This window comes from Spodoptera frugiperda, chromosome 12 (assembly GCF_023101765.2).
Source record: "Spodoptera frugiperda isolate SF20-4 chromosome 12, AGI-APGP_CSIRO_Sfru_2.0, whole genome shotgun sequence".
Classification (NCBI taxonomy): domain Eukaryota; kingdom Metazoa; phylum Arthropoda; class Insecta; order Lepidoptera; family Noctuidae; genus Spodoptera; species Spodoptera frugiperda.
The window spans coordinates 1,127,520-1,148,624 of record NC_064223.1 but is presented as its reverse complement, the minus strand read 5'-3'; the positions used below and the strand labels follow the sequence as shown (position 1 = coordinate 1,148,624).

At 33.8% G+C, this 21,105-nt stretch overlaps 3 protein-coding genes across 3 annotated transcripts; 2 read left to right on the top strand and 1 right to left on the bottom strand.

Moving 5' to 3' along the window:
- Window positions 1-260: 260 nt before the first annotated feature.
- LOC118262441 (surfeit locus protein 4 homolog) lies at window positions 261-11,997 on the top strand. The gene is made up of 6 exons (XM_035573781.2): window positions 261-468; window positions 3,462-3,623; window positions 7,591-7,692; window positions 10,068-10,298; window positions 11,481-11,660; window positions 11,811-11,997. The coding sequence occupies exons 1-6, from the start codon at window positions 418-420 to the stop codon at window positions 11,895-11,897; spliced, it is 813 nt and encodes a 270-aa protein (XP_035429674.1). The 5' UTR covers window positions 261-417; the 3' UTR covers window positions 11,898-11,997.
- A 1,914-nt stretch (window positions 11,998-13,911) lies between these two features.
- Window positions 13,912-16,591, bottom strand: LOC118262440 (iron-sulfur protein NUBPL). Its single transcript, XM_035573780.2, has 5 exons — window positions 16,363-16,591; window positions 15,925-16,096; window positions 15,156-15,321; window positions 14,478-14,662; window positions 13,912-14,372 (listed from the first exon to the last, which is right to left on the bottom strand). Exons 1-5 carry the CDS (start codon window positions 16,423-16,425, stop codon window positions 14,002-14,004), a joined length of 957 nt encoding a protein of 318 aa, XP_035429673.2. The 5' UTR covers window positions 16,426-16,591; the 3' UTR covers window positions 13,912-14,001.
- Window positions 16,592-16,840: 249 nt separating this feature from the next.
- On the top strand, window positions 16,841-20,994 carry LOC118263159 (uncharacterized). The gene is made up of 8 exons (XM_050697295.1): window positions 16,841-17,074; window positions 18,042-18,341; window positions 18,505-18,669; window positions 18,877-18,965; window positions 19,254-19,373; window positions 19,520-19,621; window positions 19,786-19,855; window positions 19,945-20,994. The coding sequence occupies exons 1-8, from the start codon at window positions 16,952-16,954 to the stop codon at window positions 20,119-20,121; spliced, it is 1,146 nt and encodes a 381-aa protein (XP_050553252.1). The 5' UTR covers window positions 16,841-16,951; the 3' UTR covers window positions 20,122-20,994.
- The last annotated feature ends 111 nt before the right edge of the window (window positions 20,995-21,105 follow it).

Sequence of the window (21,105 nt, the reverse complement as noted above, 5' to 3'; positions counted from 1 at the left end):
ATTATATTAAAATCATATTATTAAGAAAAAATCTGTGAATTACTCCTAAAAAAAGTACAATGTCTCTAGATTTTTGCAGATACTAAACGTTCAGATCAGTTTGACGTTTGTGAAAAACCAAGCAAGCTTTGAAATGAAAACATCCGGATCGTTTATTTTTTCTTAATTTTATACAAGTTCACATTAGGGTAGCCAGTTCGGTAGTAGCACAGAAATACATCATTTTAATTAACAAAGAATTTTTAAAGTTTTCAGGCAATGAATTGGACTAGTTTATGTAAAAGATAATTAATTGGACAGGAAGTCTATTCCAACTGTCCACACGTCATTCGACGGCTACGGTCTGACGTGACGGTTCCAACCAAAGGCAGTGAAATTTCATTTTTTAGTGAATGTGCTTGTGATACGGTTTGTAAAATGCAAATTCCAAGGGAATATGTGTCTACTGCTGAGGATATTGCAGATCAGGTACGCTTGCATTCTAATCTAGCATATGCTTATATACTATACGGAAATTTGTAAATTGAAAACGTACTTTGGATAGGATTGTCACGTCACCGAACTTATTTTCTTGTTGGCGCTTCTTGAATGAGTTGAAATACATAATATAAGTTAATATAAATAGTATAACGATGGCGTTGCGTGGCTGCCAAGTTAAAGAAAATAGCCATATCTTAAAGGGATGATCATGTTCAGTTAAAAGCTGCAACAGCTTTTTACTTGCAGCTTTATAATATTTCACCCTTTAACCTACTTATCTTTTGATTTCATCAGTTAAATTAGTAGTTTCGTGCAGGACCGGTTTGTTATTTTTATTTTATGAGTCAGCATAAGTATTACAATGCAAAATTCCTATATTTTTTAATTGAGTTTAACTTTATATTGGCAAATGTCGTTTTAGTTGGGAACAGATTGTAAACAACTTTTAACATGTGGTGTGTAGTAAAATAAAATAAGCCAGGTCCAGAACTAATCTAAATATGTTAACTTGAGATCAAATCCACAGATAACCAATCTATTACATTGTAAATTGTAATGTAATTTAAAAGAGCATGACCAATATGTATAACATTATTGCAAAACATGCTTTATCTTTGAACCAGCCCATAACTGTAATATTTTTTTACATAATAGAAACATTTTACTGTAATATTTTTTTATTGGGAAAGTAGGTAGCTACTAATAAGTTTAGTGGTGATAGATCACTGTGTGAACAAATTTAATGTCTTTTGTTGTTGAGTAATAATTATCTCTTTTAAATGTTATTAATATTCTATACAAAACATGGTTTTAATTAGTAAAATAAACAAACTATCAATGAAAATTTAACTATTTGCTGGTAAACTTGTAAATTTTTAAATAAATTGTCCACAGACTATAAACTTTTACTTTTTAACACCTTTCACTTCATATGTCTATGACAATCATCTTCCAGTCTGTCATATAAGTTTATATGTTTTGTTTAAATCTAGTTAAAAAATTAATGGATCCTATTCTAAATGTTATTATTGCTATGCTATGTTATGCTAAAATACTTTGATTGTATTCAGTTTGACATTGTAGTATTTATTAATTATACTATACCAAAACAAGACAACAACCCACTGAGCAAAATTGTAGTTAAACAGTGAAAACAGTTGGACAATTTAAAATGACAAGAAAAGATTTATTAAAAAATAATCAACATAAATTCCAGAGTTTGTTCTCCTAAAAAGATTACTGTCATAAGAGTTCAGTGACAATTTCACCAGGTCTAATTTGAGGAATCATTATGAGAATTAAGAATATTAAAAGCAATATACTAAAATTGAGATAGTCTCAGTAATCATGACAGTTAAAATAAATATTATCTAAGCTTAATTTACAACATTTATTACTTTTGATAAAATGAATAACATTTGTATTCACTCTACTACAACCAGGAAATTGGATTAACACACAACTGAAATTGTTTAAAAGGAATTGAAAATTATGTAAAGTATCTTACATTATCTATTTTTATCTTCTTGCTTATTTTGTAATCTAAGAATAACTTTTGTGTAACATTAATATTAATTACATTTTGTAATAATTATGTACTCAAGTTTTGATAAGTATATTATCTGCTGATAGATTTTAGATGTGAAATATATTTCTCAAAATTAAATTATTACATAATTTCTTATATTTGTTATGAGGGTGACCCCTTAGCAGGGTATTGGCCAGTGTCCAATCATATATTCATTTTCCTTATCTCATAATAGTAAAGTCATCATTACTGTGTTATATTGATTAACTACTTAGGTATACATCAAACAGTTGATATTATTAAATAAACATAACTAACGATGTTGCCAAGCCGCTACACATTTAAAGAAAATGTGTAGTCTATATCTCAAACAATAAGAAAGAATAGTAATACTATCATAAACCGATATTCTTACTTATTTTGTTTGTAAGCTACATATCATGATTACTTTGTTTACTGATGAGATGCAATTTTTAGAAAGACAGGTGTATTGCTTTATCCCATTTTATATATCTGTTTGCTGAAAACATACTGAATGTTTAGACTTTTCTTCAATATCAATGAGTTTAAATTCGTAAAATAACTGGATGTTAATATTTTTCTCGTATTATCGAAGTTTTATAATAATAATGAAAGTATTATGTTAGAAACTAGTTTTTAGGCGCGATAGAAAGGAGAAAGTGTGTTGAACGACTGGTTACTTCATCACTTGCGCCTATCGAGCTGTGCTTCCGTTTGCCGAAATTATCTATTTATTCTGGAAGCCTTCTTCATTCATACCTCATTTTATTCTTATGAATGAAAAACAATACATATTCTCATGTTATGCTATTTACAAAGACAAATAACTTCTATGTGGTAGACGTTTTTGTTTCGACAAACTGGCTAATATTGAACACTATCAAACATTTAATTTAATTGTTGCAATCAGTTATGCAGAACTCTATAGGAAAATGTGTTACTGTATCACGATTTACTAGATTTTGACGTATCTATTACGTACAATTTAATAACGGATGAAGCTATAAAATTACCCATTAACAGTCGGAATTCGCGTGTCGATGACAAATTCTTGCAATTTTAGTAATGAAAATGTTATTAATTTACTGTTTCGTGACTCGTGCTTACGTACGACTGGCTTTCAACTAATGATGATATGGTGCAAATGGTACGCCTCTTCCTTGCGTATACTTTTTGATGTCCAATTTAATCATGTTTACAACATGAGAAGCGACGATGCCAGTTTTTCCTTGTTTTATACAGATTCCGCAATCAATATTTACTCAGAAAAATGTTTTTGGGTATTTTTACATCTAATTTTATTCAGGTTTGATAAGGACGTGACCTCATTTTTCTTGTAAGAGATACCAGAGATCGGGATATCCCCGATTCCCTGGACAAAACATCTTGCTTAAAATTATTTGATTTGTAATTGTTTAATATTTTTGTTCAGGTGGTCCGTAAAGGCAAGAATGTGTTGCCCACGGTAGCCCGCTTGTGCCTCATCTCCACATTCCTCGAGGATGGTCTCCGCATGTGGTTCCAGTGGTCAGAACAGCGTGACTATATGGACATGTCATGGGGCTGCGGCAAGGTCCTAGCCACAATGTTTGTTGTAAGTAATGTTTGTAGTAAGCCAAATACCTCCAAGAATTTTGCTTAAACTCGCACACATACGTCAACGTCGGCGATTCTACTAATTTATAGGCTCGAACAACTCAGTCGAAACTGGCTTTTACTGTTTAGAGATAAACATCAATGTCCATTGACACAGCTGAATCGTCGACAAAGTTCGCGGTTCGTAGTATTGTTGAATATTGAAATTGTAAGTGAATAAGTACCTAGTTTATTTCTCAAGGTCGCGCTCATTATTTGTGTCAGATTTTGGTCATTTAAATTCCATCCATATAATCACTAGGCGGGAAATACTAATCCTCTGGTAAATCCAGTTTCTTGTCAATGAGATATTTCATTAATTATCATTTCATATCTTTATCGTCTTTTTGTTGTTTCTATAAAACCCCGAGTCACTTATCAAAAGTTTTGTTTAAACTTCAATACATATCTGTCTTAAAGCGTAGCTTGACATTTTTTTACGATTGAGTCTGTATCAATCACCGGTAAAGTGTTTATCTTGCAATTTTCACATCATATGTTGAGATTTTTTGTCATTCTGAATGTGTGACTGTGATAAATAAATGATAAATGATAAATGATATTTATTTTGCAAATAGGTTATAAAATAACACTTTTACACGTCAATCTCTTAAATAACTAGATGAGGCCGGCATTTCCTATCTGACTACTCTGAGAAGAAATGCCGAAACAAACTCAGAGGTCATAGTCTCTTTTAAAGTCCAGACAAAATCAATTAAAGATGTCGGAGAACCGTGCAAGTTGATTCTGTAGTGGTCTTTTGAGGAAAGAACCACAGCAGTTTGAGCGGACCTGTTCAGATGGCAGCACGCATGTGTCAGTTTACAATCAGCTCAGCTGACGGCTGTTGCTGAATGATCCGACGAACAACACCAACCAAAAGAACATTTGGGTAGGCCACACAAATGCTCAAACTGTCAGAATATAATTTACTAAAAATAAAATGACTAGCAAAAGTCTCACACGGTCCTCAAACTAACAATTTTAAAAGGAAATATAAAAATATAAAAGGAAAAAAAAATATAAAACAATGTCAAATCATGTTAATGTCAAATTGTATAAAAAATGTAACTATATGTTACAAACATGTCAGCAAGACCTGTGTGGACATTATAGCAGTTCATTCCCAAGCCTGACTATCCTCCAAGTAGTCTTTTATTTTATAAAAAGCTTTACTACAAAGTTTTTCTTTAATAATATTTTTAAATTTACCTAGGTTTAAACTTTGAATATGGCTGGGAATTTTATTGTAAAAGCGTATACATTGACATCTAAACGAACCGCTTATTTTCTTAAGTCTAGTAGTAGGAACAACATATTTATTTTTATTTCTAGTGTTGATATTGTGTATATCACTGTACTTTTTAAATAATTTTATGTTTTATGTTCATTTTCATAAATATATTGAGAGGCAACAGTCATTATATTAATTTCTTTAAATAGTTCCCTGAGAGAATGCCTCGGACTAAGATTATAAATTGATCGAATGGCTCGCTTCTGCAGCACAAAGACAGACTGAATGTCAGCAGCATTCCCCCACAGGAGAATACCATATGACATGATACTATGGAAATAACTAAAGTATACTAGACGCGCTGTATTTACATCAGTTAAATTTCTAATTTTTTTAACGGCATATGCTGCTGAGCTGAGCCTTTTCGACAACTTATCTATATGTGGGGCCCACTGTAGCTTAGCGTCTAGGGTTATACCTAAAAAGATAGCTGAATCTACAGGGTCCAACTCCCCGCCCTTGATTAGCACGCTGGTTTTGACATGCCTAACATTTGGTGTTGTGAATTTAATGCATTTAGTTTTTGATTCATTAAGTAGCAAGTTATTGGCACTAAACCAGCGTACTATTTTTGAGAGAGCACTATTTACATGATCACTGACTAATTGTCCACGTTTGAGTTTAAATAATAAAGAGGTATCATCAGCAAACAGTACTATCCCATGGTTATCCTTTACAAGGTAAGGTAAGTCATTAATATAAATAAGAAATAAAAACGGACCGAGAATTGACCCCTGCGGAACACCCATAATTAATTCCTGTTTATGTGAACACATAAACAGGAATCGTGATGAAATCTCCAAACAATTGTCTTGTGTAGTATAAAAAATAATTTATACAGACTTATTAATTTCCGTCCGCATGGGTTCGAAGTAATCCGAACTCTTTACTAATGAGGATTTCAAATCTAGGAATCGTACCCAAGACTCAGAAGTAGGGTTCCATTGGGATCGTTTCAGATGAGTGTAGTCGTACCTAGCCCTATCTGAAACTAAAACCCAGGCAACCAAATGTGAACAACTTAACTTAAATGAGATAGCTAATTTAAATGAGATACCTAAATAGTGTTTATAAATTGCAGCGCGTGTTTGTAAGTGGAAACAATAATACAATTAGTTGGCACCACACCTGCTCTACACTGTATGCCACGTGTTTATTCACAGCACATGTTGCTAATTACTTATTGATATAATATTTATTTTGCATATTTTCGTATTGTTACAAGCGCCAAAACTAACTGCAGCTTTTGTTCTTTAATTACACTGTGCACACTTCATTAATTATGTTTATTCTTGTGAAAACTGCATTTAATCATTTTGTTGTATTTATTTTGTCGTCTAAATGTTTTGTAAATGATTATAAAGGCACCTTTTGGACATTGAAACCGAAACAAGAATTGATGTTATTACCAAGTTTGCTCGTGTTATTGCAAAACAATCTGAATCGTCACGTAAAGTGGGGAAATTAGTGACGTCGTTTATTAACCAATTTATTTTATTGTGTTCTGGAGAATTGGAGATGAATTGAACACTTGGGATTGAGCAGATGAGGAAGTAAATTGCTTGTAAATTAATTATTGTAACCATTATATTGTTGGAAATGTGATACAATGTATTCCACAAGAAAGCCACTGATCAATGATTATTTATCAATACACGAGTAAATTACTTAATAGCCCCATAACCATATGGGTGCATTGTTGCGAGATTTATTAATCTTGTATGGCTGGATGATTAGAAACTGAAACTATTATACACGACCGGCAGTGCCCTAACAAGTTTTTTATAAACAGGCAAGCCACGTCTGAACTTTAACCTAATTGGAAATAATTAAATATTAGGTTTTGTTACTGTAATAACTTTGAGGAAATTTGTACACGCTCTCTTATCGGGTTTAACGTTTTACAATAAGCATTTTAATGTTTTACTGGCACAACACGAATATAAGTTATGTTTTTATATTAACCTGGTACCTACGCACCGTGATGTTCTTTCTTCCTTTTAAAGTCGTAACATATCCATAATTTCACGCTATTTTGACGCACCACTTTCGTGCGTAGCTTTTTAATTACTGTGTCGGTTTTTACATACAGTATTTTGGAGAGTATCTAGAATGTTCTACCGTTGCTATGTGCCCTACTAATGTATTTGAACGCATACTTATTGTATCTGTGTACCCTGTACCGTAATTAGCTAAGTGAGGAACGTACATCGCCCAGCAGGGGATGTCTTTATGTCCGATAATGGATAAGACTTGATTTCATTTCGACGGTAATGTAATAACAAATTAAGGCATTCTGATTGTCTCATCCTACATAAGAAATGAAGGTACAAAAGGTCCGATTCCTGAATCCAGCAAAATGTTATGTGCTTTATAGTTAAATACTCAAATGTCAATGTTACACGGAAAAGTGTTCATGCGTGGTGACCGGTGACGTCAATAGGTATGCCCTCTGATTCATAGGCTAATTAAAACTAGTCTACATTTTACTAGACACGTTTTCTGAATCATCTGGATTATTGTACCTTTGCCAATTAACTTGAATGTCTTCTTTTTCTAATAGAATGAGAATGCGTAATAAAGCACGTATTAAAGTGACAATTAGGTTGATTATTGAATGTTTTATTTACAGATAGTAAACTTAGTGGGACAGCTGGGCGGCTGTGTGATGGTGCTGGGCAGGCTCAAGGTGGACATCGCGTGTGGAGTACTATTCTTCATCGTTGTACTACAGGTGAGCTTCTAGAATTTGTATGTTTGTGTGCCAATTACATGAAAACTGCTGAACCGATTTCGATTATATCCCGTTAGTCCAAGAGGAGACGTCGGCACAGTTGGTTTGTATTAGTTTCTATGTAACAATTATTTGGACGAATTTTGACAAAACAGCAAGATTTTAAGTACTCATTAAATAAGACAAGGAAATTATACGAATCTTGTTCGTCAAATGTCGTTTTCCTATGTAATGATGTTATTGTATTGTATGGAGATTCGTAGTAATGCGTTGTCACGGTCGGCTGACTTCAGGGTCGTTACCCCATCAAGACACAATGACCAATATTATTTTTAGTCGTAATGGTTTTATCTCTAATTTAAGTCCACGTCACATTTCCTGTAACTAGCCGTTTTTTGTCACATACGAGTAGCCTTACTGAAGGACATGATCTTGTCATGCTTAGCTTGCATTTTTAATCGCATCATGTGCGAAATTTTATGAAGTTCCGCTATGCTAAATCGTTAAGTTTAAATAGGTATTCACTGTCGCTTTCCGTGTTTTTTTGTTGTGGCTACCTAATGCGTACAATCAGCTGATGTGCATTTGAGGCTTTTTTACCTACACTACCGGCAAAAAGTTTGGAAGCAGCAGTAATTTTCGATGTAAAGTATTGCAAATTGATAAAATCTATATTAATTGATGTCGTAATACAATAAAATATAATTTTAAATCATTTTACTGTAATATAAATAATCGTGGTGTCCAAACCTGAAACATTTACGTAAAAATCACTAAAACGCGATTATTGCTGTTACTTTGTTCAATTTGCAGAGTACCCTCAAACTGACTTTTTAATGTTACAGTTTATAATGTTCGACAGTATGTATTGAGAACTGTGTTAAGAATGCTGATTAATTAAATTTTGTGCAATTAAATAAGAGTTTTGCTTCTTTGACTTCGTATTTTTAAAAATACTAATAATTTTAATATTTTGAGTCTGAGATGGGAAAAGGAAATCAGTTATCAGTTGAAACACGATTGGTTATTATTGTTCTAAATAATGAAGATTATTCTGAAAGAGATATTGCGAAAAACCTCGATATATCGCCTAAGGGTGTTTATTCTACCCTTGTGACACTTCGGGAAACCGGCAGTTTGTTGGATAGAAAACGGAGTGGAAGACCAAAAGTTACTTCTGCAGCCAAAGACAGGTTTATAGTAACAACTTCAAACCGTAATCGTCGACCTCCAGCCCCGGATATTACTCGGGGGTTGAATAAAACGCGAAACAAAAAAGTGTCAGTTTCTACAGTGAAGAACCACCTTGAATCTGCTGGTCTGCATGGTTGTGCGGCAGTGAAACACCAATACATAATAAGGAACGTCTGCAATGGCCAAAATAACATGAAAATTGGACAATAGAACAATAGAAAACTGTACTATGGACAGACGAATCGAAATATTAATTTTTGGGTCTAATAGAAGACTCCTTGTCCGCCGCAGATCCCATGAAAGAGTATCTGAAGACTGTTTAGTATCATCGGTAAATCATGGCGGTAGTAATGTTTCAGTCTGGGGTTGTTTCGCTGGAACTGCTTTCGGAGATCTTGTTAAAATTAATGGAATCATGAGGAAGGAGCAATATTTGCAAATATTAAAGAATCATGATTTCCCTTCCTAATTACGTATTGTTGGTGAATCATTTGTGTTTCAACAAAATAATGATCCTAAACAGTCAGTAAGAATATGCAAAACCTTTTTAGAAGAACAGGAATCGAGCTGTGTGCTTGAATTGGTGGTATGGCCCCCACAATCACTAGACTTATCGCCTATTGAATAATTATGGGATGAATTAGATCGAAAAGCCAAAGAACGTTTACCACAGAGAACTAGGGAACTCTGACAATATCTACAGCAAGCTTGGAAAGAAATTAGCGCTGATTACTAGAATAAATTACTGGAGAGAATGCCTAGAATCTGCCAAGCTGTTATAAAGGCATATAGATGAAAATCAATTATAAATTAATTTTGTGCTTAATACATAAAAAAATGTTTCTATTTTATAGTTTAATTGTTGTCTTAATTAAATACCTAACAATTTTTAATTAAATAATACTGTAACTCATGTTATTTCTAAAATAATTAACATTAAAGAAGTGCTTCCAAACTTTTTGTCGGTAGTGTATACAACTATTTTAGCGATGAATGAAACGCTTAGTGTATACTATTTACTTGTCCTATGATAGTCGCTCTGGGCTCAGCATCATCAGCTAGATGACTTACGTACTCGTATATATTTGACAACAGGTACACTTAAGAATCTTGTACCATGTTTAATATGAATTATGAATTAATTTTCTACAGTGTTACCACCTATTCCGTTTCTCTTCCAGACATTCGCCTACAGTATATTATGGGACATGCAATTCTTGCTCCGTAACTTGGCCCTCATCGGAGCCCTACTGCTGGTGGTGGCGGAGGCCCGTGCTGAAGGCCGCAGCCTCTTCGCCGGCGTGCCGTCACTCGGAGAGAACAAGCCCAAGACCTACTTGCAGCTTGCTGGCAGAATACTCTTGGCATTCATGTTCATCACACTGTTGAGATTCGAGATTTCATTCTTACAGGTTAGTAGATGTTCTAAGTATAATATTAATTTGATTAATTGATTGTTTAGTGAGGTTGCTAGTATGAGTAGTCTGTTAACTGCACAACTGCGTGTCGATTTTTTCCTTATTTTGACATACATACACAGTGCAATACATTTATTTTATTCAGGATAGTTAGTTATTAATTTATCGATGTATTTTAGTTAAATTTATAAACTAATCAAAAGTTCCACAATATTCTTCAAATATTTTGTAGGAAGAGAAAATAAATGTTCTTGACCAGGTTAAAATCAAGGATAACAACTATTTAAAACAAAAGTATTATTAATAACTCAAGATGGATTTCAATGTGAAAATATCACCCCTACACATGTAACAAAGTGAAAATCAAGTCAATATTAGTTAGCCTTTACATTTTACACCATGACCTTTTTAGTATGAATTAATTTAATATTTAAACTGGGTTACATAATCAGGCTGGCGAATCATTGAACACGTCTTCACATGAAGTATGCTAAGTTAACGAGTGACGTCATAATGTACGGTTGTCAGAATATATTATTAATAGACGACCGGCTTTTTTATTTGCATATTGGAATTACTTTCGATTATTCTGAGGCGGCGATTTTTTGTGCCATGTTTGCTCTGTCTGAATAATTGTTTTAGTTGGGTATGGACAATATGGACATAGCAAGTATTAAAATTGATAGTTTAAAAAAAGTGGGGCATATAAACTCTCGCCTACGAGAGTAGGCAGACATGATTAAGCGTCATCTTTAGCCATGGTAATTGCGGACACGCATCTGACCATTTTTTCTTACATTTTAATGCCAATAAAGATTTCCAAGGTTATCTATCTGCAAATCCTTGAACCAGTCTGCTATTTTACCTATATTCAAATAATATTATCTGTTTCTAACTGATTTAAATTCTAGAACTCTTGAACAGGTTAACAAAAAATGATTATTTAAATCTTCTTCCGCGTATGTTGAATATCACTTGCTTTTACAGCGGATTTTTTTAAAAGGATCTCTGATATTTCTTCTGTTTTTAGTGACTTTAACGCATCTTTATCCTACTTACCCGAATGCAAAGGAAAGGTCTCTCTTGCTCACGGTTTCTCTCACTTTGATTAGGTCTATCTAAGAATTGTGTTGTTGTAATTTGGAGTTATCATGAGAATGTATGTAATATTTTCAGATCGTGCAAGACCTGCTGGGCAGTATCCTGATGATCTTGGTGACAGTGGGCTACCGTACCAAGCTGTCTGCTCTGATGCTGGTGGTGGTGCTCTCCCTGCTCAACCTGTACCACAACGCGTGGTGGACAGTACCCTCGTACAAGCCTCTTAGGGACTTCCTCAAATATGACTTCTTCCAGGTAACACTATCTTATTCGAACATACGTAAAGTGGGACCGGTTGAACACTCTCTAATGTCTATGGCAAATGTATTTCTCCGCACATTTATCAATGTCTTAAATCGTCTTTAGAGCTTGTCTGAATTATAATTTAATATCATTTGTTTCCAGACCTTATCTGTGATCGGCGGTCTTCTAATGATCGTTTACTTGGGCCCGGGCGGTGTCAGTATGGACGAACACAAGAAGAAGTGGTAGAAACGCGACCGGTGTGTACAATGTATGCACATGTTAAAGACTATTGATATTTTAATCATAAGATGTTATGGTGCAAGAGGAAAGAAAAAATTTCATATAATTTGGTGTTTTTATGTGACAATCTGACTAGTCGGCGATATTGTGAACATTGAGCTTACTTCCATATCCTGTTCTGTTGTGCTATGGGTAGTTTGCTCTTATCTAGTTTTATATACATCAGGGGTGGCCAACTTATATGTAGTCGCGATCGACTTTTTTTCTAAAAGTTCGTCGCGATCGACCTTTTATACAAAATATTTATGTGTACACATACTTTAGTACCAAAAACTTTAAAGTTTTTTCTTATTTTCTGGTCCGCGATCGGTCAAAAATGCTCTCGGGATCGACCGGTCGATCGCGATCGACCTGTTGGCCACCCCTGATATACATGGTGCTCCATCAAGGTGTCTCGGTACGAAATAATCTAACGCATTAAGAAGTTGTGAAGTTTATTTATTTTATTTAGTACAAACTTCCCTTCTTCCAATTGTGTTGGATTATTTTTTAATGATTTATTTCAGTGGAGCACTCTGTATAGTAAGTTTTGTGGGACGAAGTCTTGTGCAAATAGTTTGTGTTAACCCAAGTTGGTACTAGGTCGGCTTATAGAACAACATAGCTTACAGTGCGAAAGGTATTTAATCCTAATACCAGAGTAAGTGAAGAAATGTAATACATATAAAACATGTTGCAAAATTACATAAGGATTCTAGTCCTACAAAATGATGTTGTATATATTTGAACTTTGTTATCATGTATTTTATAATTATAATGCATGGCAAACTGCCCATAGCAAAACAACAGTTGGTGTCATAACACAAAATTTTATATAAATGTGCACGTATTTGGTCGATCAATATAAAGTACGGTAAGCAAATAGGTAACGACCCGGTCAATGACCTACGTTTTGATAATAAACTTATATAAACACATTCATAATTTCTATATTGTCAATTTTTTATATTAGTAATTTAGTACTAGCACTGTTTAACAGATAGTGTTGTGAATCCCAAGATGCAGTAAGCATGGTTGCAGCATTGTATGGTCATGCTACTGCAATAATGTGCTCGAAATCGAAACTCTATTCATTGTAAAACTTTGTGCAATAACTCTAGGTTACATCACGCCAAGTACAACGCTACGTTATTTGTAAAATTACAAAAGCATGTACTTGACGTGACGCGAGCTAGCTATGTTGACGAGTTGTATGAACACAAGTAGAAATATTTACAAGTTGCAAGACGAGGCATCACAATGCGTCACTTGTGTCGGTACTGCGAGGCTACAGCTCGGGCTGGCGACACAAACAATCAGTTTACGATGCGTGTCGGGCGCATGTTTGTAGCACTCCAATCAATGCTGCGCTCAAGCGTGCCAAACCATAAACTCCCTTCCTTCCCGCGTAGACGTGATGTTTCCTTAGCGGTCCTCTCCTCTGCCTTTAAGTGTATCTACTCAGACTGAACCAACTCCTGCTTTCATTCTCTTCGCGTTACATTTTTCATTCCATTATGTTTCTTGTTGTTGTGATTCAATGTAAATATTTATATGAAATTATATCTATTTTGTACTTACTGACTGAATAACCGACTACGGATCTTTGATTGTAAACGCAAATGCTCTTTTTATGAATTTGAATATTCCAGTAGCCATAAGTGAAACTTTGGTATCACAATTCGAAGATTTGTGTTTCATCTACCTAACGAAATAATAAAATGTAGTCATATACAAAATAATTATTTGATTTATCAAAAGTATTTAAAAGACACATATTTTTGTATTATTTTTTATTTATTTTCTTAAGTTTCAGTTTGGCCATAGTTATAAAGATTCCTGAAAAGATTGTTCCGAATAAATTTTTATATAATAAAAATGTTTTATTTATGAACTGTTTATTGTATTGTTTCATATAATTCCCACCATCGAAGGACACAAGGTCATTGTACTCATTGTTTGAAAATTAAAAACGACTCGCTCAATTCTATAAAACATTTATTCTTTGTATAATTTGTTTGTATAATAATATTAATTGAACATCTACAGGTGAACACAACACATTGTGCGTCTATTCTTTCGCCTTTGCCTGTTCTTTGTCCTTATTTTCTATATATTTGAACACTTTGTTGGCTAGCTGTCTATATTTCTCTGCGTGTATGCTGTCGGGTAAGGCGTATATTGCTGGCTTGCCACTATTTATGCACTCTGACATGTTGTGATCCACTTCGAAACTCTCGATTATTTCGAGTCCCATTTGGTCTGCGGTTTGTTTGGTTTCATTACCAAAAACAAAATTCTTCGTGCCACATTTGTAACAAATGGCGTGTGACATGTTTTCCACCATACCGACAATAGGAACTTTTAGTTTCTCAAACATATTCACTCCTCTTTTCGTGACTTGTAGGGCTGCTGACTGGGGTGTGGTCACTACTAATGCTCCTGTAAAATAATTAGAGAAAATTAATAACAGTACACAAACCGTAACATTACAGTAATAAATTGAAAACACTTGAGATAACAATACACAAACATTGTGGTACCCACCATCTATTGGCAAATTCTGTGCAAGTGATAGATGTGTGTCTCCAGTGCCGGGCGGCGTGTCGACCACGAGGCAGTCTAACGGCCCCCACGCCACGTGTCTCGTCAGTCTGTCGAGCGCCTGCATCACCATCAGCCCGCGCCACACCACGGCATTTTCACCAGATACTAGCAGGCCCATTGACATGCTGCAATGTGAATATTAAATGAATGATGATAGGAAGTTTAAAGATCCTTCATCATCAGCCAGAAGACATCCTATGGTTTTGATTATCGAAAAATCTGTCTGGCTAATAATTAAAAACAAAGCTCCATTTATGATGAGTAGTAGCCATTGCCCTCACTCAAAGCATGTCCTTGGATAATCCTAGATGTAGATAGGTAATAGGTTCTAGATATTTCTCATAACTTTATTTACTTAATTAACTTACATAATTATTACATTGTAATTTCAGATAACTTTTTATTTGAAAAGGTGATAAGATAAAGTTATTATTAAGTTGTGTATTACCTAATAATTAGGTGTGTAAATGAAAATATTACACAGATAGAGAGATAAGGGTGCTTATTTTGGTGTACTGAAAAATTTTAATTACACTAAAATGAGTCGTACACAATAAATAGACAATGTAATAATAATAATTGTGTTAATTTCTGTTACATATGTGAATTAATTCATACCATTTGACACCATAGTTCAGTAGTGGCTCAATCAAGTGATCATCATTCAACATTGGCTCTCCACTGATGTTCATCATCAGGGGTACTGATGGACCAAAGACATCAGCATCCAAGAGACCAATCTCCTTATCAGGCTCTATCACCTTCATGGCACATGCGAGATTCACTGCAATTAAAATTTAATTTTGTATATGAATATAAATAACTATAGATATTAAACTGTCTATGCTAGTGTTTTTCTATTTCCTTTTTCTCTTATTTATATTCTTTGAACTCTAGTATATAAGAAAAAATTGAAAATATATTGTCTCGTGTGGATCTACGTTTTGGCACAGAACGGGTTAAGAAGTTCTTATATACTGTAAAGAACTATTGAATTGTATTTAATAATGATTTCGGAAAGGCCATCAGGTGTATTTCACCAAACATATTACTATTACATTCATTTGGGCTCCTGGCAAACTGAGCATGATTTCTTTAAAGTGAATTAAGAAGTTTCTTCTCTTAATTTGGAGGATGATTAAACCTCAGTCAGTTACTGGGCTCTCAAAGCATCGTGTGTTACTACCACTCTATAGTCATGTTGTAGAAAGGATCTAAAAAATTGTAGTATAGAAGAAATACAATATTACTCATGAAATGGTTTATAGTGTATTAAGTTGCATTTTCATCCGCTGATTTACTAACAAATCACAAGTCGGACTGATATGTTTTCATGGCAATACATATATACAATATATATTAGACAATATTGGTGAAAAGTACAAACCAGCAGTAGTGGTCTTCCCGACCCCTCCTTTTCCTGAAGCAACTAGTATAATGCTCTTCACGCCTGGCAGTGGTTTCCTCTCTGGTAACCCTTTAGCCATCACCTTAGCTCTGTGCTCATTCACCTCTTCTTTTGTATGTTTTAGACGGACTGAATAACAACATGGTGCTGCCTGAAAACAACGTAAATTACGACATTAGAGAGCAAAGTAATTGATTGAAGGTCATACAAAAAGAGTGTAAATGAATGAAGAGACTAAAATAGTAGCAAAAATTATCCAATGGTTATACTTGGGGTATTTATTATTGAAACCCTTTATTATGGGTCACTTCTCATGAATGTTTTGTTAGGTAGTAAGCGAAATCTAGAAATATATAACCAAGGTAAATCCTTAAAATACCACGCTATTAAAAAAAAATATTATGAAATTGCACGTACCGTGTTCGCATTAGTGTTCAATAGGACACCGTAAACTCGCTGGAAAGCTCTTTGTAGGTTCATATCTGTTAGCCTCTAAGTCTACGAATAGACTTTCTAGGAAATTAGCCTTATTGATTTGTAATTTGTATAGCTTTTTTCAAAATTCGTGATTACTACGCAAATCAGTCGTTCAGAAATACAATACCAAACAAATCGATCACGAATCACGATAGCTATACGTCAGTGTCAAATTTAACCACATGACATCGAACAGGGACACAGATGTTTTATTCCACAGATTTTAAATAACAATGAGTTTCTTTTACATTGCTTTTACAATAACTCACTAATCATTTATTTAATTTATTTACAAAAGATGGAATACGAGGAACTGTAATTTTTTGTAGCAGGATATTTTACAAATTAAGAATTAATAAATAAAAGATAAAAGCTGAACTAAATCAAGTCTGTGCTAAATCAGATGTTCGAAAATTAAAAATAAACACAACTGTCAATCTCTTTGCGCTATGTCGGGACTTTTTGCGACATATTTTCGAAAAATTTCGGAATTCCAAGCTATTTAGAGTGATTATCGTACACAAATAAAATGTCTATCTGCTTACGTACGATTTCTCAAAGAATACTGCCTATAAATGGCATCGTTTCCACCAAAAATCACTCAAGCCGCTTGTCTAGAAAAATCCCTTTGCGGACACAATTTCTGGAAGAAGTGAGTAATTTACGTTGTTTTCTTTAATACTGAATGTTATTCTCGTATTTTATGTTAGTTTTTGTTTGTAACTTGTTATATAATACACGAAAAATACGCATTATTTATAACGCCAACAGTATTTTCCTCCTTGACATTGAACCAATTATAATATGCGGAATGAGATTTACCTATTCACGTGGTGCTAACACACAGTTTCTGACACTAACTATGTTAGGCAGTAAAGATTTCCATCTCGTAAAAATCCTAGTTCCGCTGCTAGAGTAACATGTTTGCACCTGCAATAGGTTATAACATTATTTCCATGAAATTAAGTTTCAGGATAATATTTGAATAAGTAGTGGTCTGATAACATTTGTTTACAAACTTCCTATTTATAGTTTGTAATATTGTCTAGGTCTTGGCATCCCACCAGCATCATTATAGTTGTTTGATACATAATACATTTTTAATTTATATTATAAGGAAATATTTTAGGTTAGAATTTTATTAAAAAAGCATTATTTACTTGTTATCTGTAGAGGAGGCAAAGTATTTATTACCATAGATTATATTGCTATCTGATTTTAGATTGGTTTTCAATGAAACTGAGATAATGCATTACTACTGTTTAAATATTGATTTTTAATGTTAACGGAATATGGCACAATTCTAACAATATAGTTTATTTATAATATGAAAATAATCAGTGAAATGTGTTGCTAATCACAATTCACAATCATGTAAAAATTCTAAGGTGAAACAAAGTTTGCTGTGTCTACTAGTAAAGAATAATTATGTGTGTAGTTCAACAAGGCTTTTCTTATAATCTTTAGCATAACTACTGACTTACACTGATAGTAATCTACTCCCTTAACCTAGTGATTGCAAGTGCAGCTGATAGATAATATGGAGAATAGGATGGTTATATTTTGTAATTCAAATATTTGTTTATTGTATGTATTTCATGGTGTATGATATTTTCCAGTTCCTACATCGTCGACGCATATCCAGTTGTCAACTAGCGCCAAAATGTAGCACAGACAGCAACATCGACTATGTCTATGGTCACGATGAGGCTGTAATCAGCAGGCTCACTCACCAGGAATCCACGTCTATCTATGATAAAACAAAATCTTCGGATGAAAGTAGCTATTATGGTGAAGATGTGGAGGTGAAGGCCCTGGGACTGACATCGGATGATTACATAGAGAGGCGAATGCCTCCGTACACATTTGATGTTCCTTATACCAATATTAGTGATATTGACTTAACTAAATATAGTAATGTGAGTATCAATCAAGCTTTTTTCTTTCTGACTCAAACTCTAAATACTGTAAAATTCAATCAGATGTCTCCTATCACTATTTATGCTTCTTTTATTGCCTACTTTAATTTCCAAGTAATAATTGATGTAAGGTTGTAATAATATTATAATTTATTATTTTCAGGATATAGAACCGACTTGCCTCTCGGATTTTGAACGTGACGCTATCGCATATTGCCGCGGTACCGTGTTGTCCAGTCCTATAAGTGCACCCGTCGTGGCGCCCAGCCGCGATGGCAAACCAAATGAAGAACAACTCATGAAAGTGTATTACACACTGTCAGACACGGTCAGTATAAATTTTGTAGCACGATAAGTTAAGTAGTATAGTAGCACTGGACCGAAATCTTGAACATAAGTTGTTTATTATTGCACCAATTAAGTTAGTAGCTTAAGAAAAAATAGTAATAAAATACTCTCAATGTCAAAAACTATGCTACAAGTTATTGGAAATAATTTAGCAAAATTATTGATACTCACATTTTATCTCTTCCAGATGCCAAATTTGTTTGTGAAGCCCCTGGACTACTCCATCTACCATCCCAACATGGTTTTTGTGAACAACATTAGGGGCACCACATCTGTGTAAGTAGCTCACTTGTAAAGGATCATTTACTAAGTGAAACTTAGCTTTGGATATAACAAAATTATTGCTATTGGGATATTACATAAGAAACTTACTTTCATACTACCCATTAACCCTCACTTAATCCTAGTTCTATTTCCTAGTGCATTTAATTTTTTTCTTAGTTTTCTTCTTATATTCTCGCCATTTTCGAGTTTTGCGCTTTACGTCACAATTTATGTTATATTATGAAACAGGCTAGTTAATTTATATTCATAATTAATATGTTTGTTGTTGTCATTCCACAGAGGTCTATTCCACTACGTGAAGCAGGTGGCGCTGCTGCGTACAGTGGGACACTTGAAGTTTGCCTATGTCAAGCTGGAAGTCATGAAGATCACAGCACATCCTGAGGACTCTTCTGTCAAGTAAGTAAAGTAATAATCAGTATGATATTATTTTAATAATTCATTTAAATAAAAGAAATACTATCCTAGTAATTCTTGCTACTAAAATTACAATGAATAATATTATTGTTTCTTGTGCTGCGACTAACCATCAATATTTTGCGCAGGATGAGATGGCGCATCAAAGGCATCTCCGGGCTGAAAGTATTCTTCATGTTCTGGAAGTACAAGCTGTGGAACATGAAGGAGGTGTTCCGAGACCAGGAACTGTAAGTTTTCTGACTATGCTATGATTTTACAATTTAAAAAAATAATCTGTTGTCCATAGCAATAAGTCTATTTCCAATATTCAATTTACTTTTTGTTTGATATTATTTTAAACTTAAGCTGAAATTACTCAGGTAAAGTATTCATTGATTTGTTTGTTTCACAGTTGGTATGACGGATTCTCTACATTCTATGTGGGTGGAGATGGATTGGTACAAAAACATGTTGTGGATAAGGTACTTAACTGAATTTTTATTTATCAACTCTTATACCCTACATAATTTGTTAAAGAAAGGTTATTTATTTGCTGTATTTATGATTCTAGGTAATGCCAGACCAGGATACAATAATAGATGATGAAGAGAAGGCTCCGATAGCCGCCAAAATAGCGCTTCTCATTGGCTTGCTACCACGGAACTACTTGTCTGATGTGTCACCCTACTTCAGCTCATCAGCTGGCACCGCCGACACTACGCCATTACCCTTCAAAGTACTGGAATAAAGTGCTATATCATATCACTGGGACAACATACTTAGGGACAGGGCTCCTGTATCAATGAATAAATCAGTAATTTATTCCAATTGTAGTTAATAAAAATGAACATTTGTAAACAATGTTATGAATTTTGATACACATTCGATTAGAGAAAGTGTAATATGTAGGCAAGCAATTTTGTTTGTTTATGCAACTGGCAACATCTTGTTATAAAATAAAATTGTCTATATGAAGTGTCAGTGATGCACTTTCTATAAACATGTTTATTAACAACTACTAAGAAGTTAAAGTTCGACTCGACCCTGGCAGTATAGTCGACAACACTATATTGGAGACTTCGTGGCCATTTAAGAAAGATTGATAAAAAAAAACGCGTTTGTGAAGTCTACCTATATTCTAGCTTGTTACATCTTTAGATCTAATTCACAAAGCATGTCGTAATTTTTGTACATAAAAAACAACGTTTTTAACGATTGCTTTTGTGTGTGCTACAGAACAGCTTCCATTTTCGAATGTCTGATCAATATTCACATGTTCATACATTTTTCATTAATTTATTGATATCAAATACAAAACTTTTGCATCATTTTACTAGAACATTTTTTTCTATAAAATGTTTAGCTTAAATTAATGAAATTATTATGAATGTACTTCAGGTTTTGATAGGTTCTTATTTATTTATTACGGATATTTTTGTTGACAAATGAGTTTTGTTCTCCGCGCTGCACCAGCTCGCAGTAACTTTAGTTCAGCGTACACGTTTCCATTTCGGCAACGTGCAGTAACACATTAGTGATATTTTGATAACTGTGAATGCCTTGTTGTAGTCTGTATAGATAATGTTATGTATTGCTATAATACAATAAAATGTGTCCATTATTCCGTAGTTTTTATTTTTGTATCACATTACAGCACCAATAGAGAGGGATGCTAATGAGTAATGAACGTGATTCACGATTTACCATTTTACATCTCACACTGATATCATAA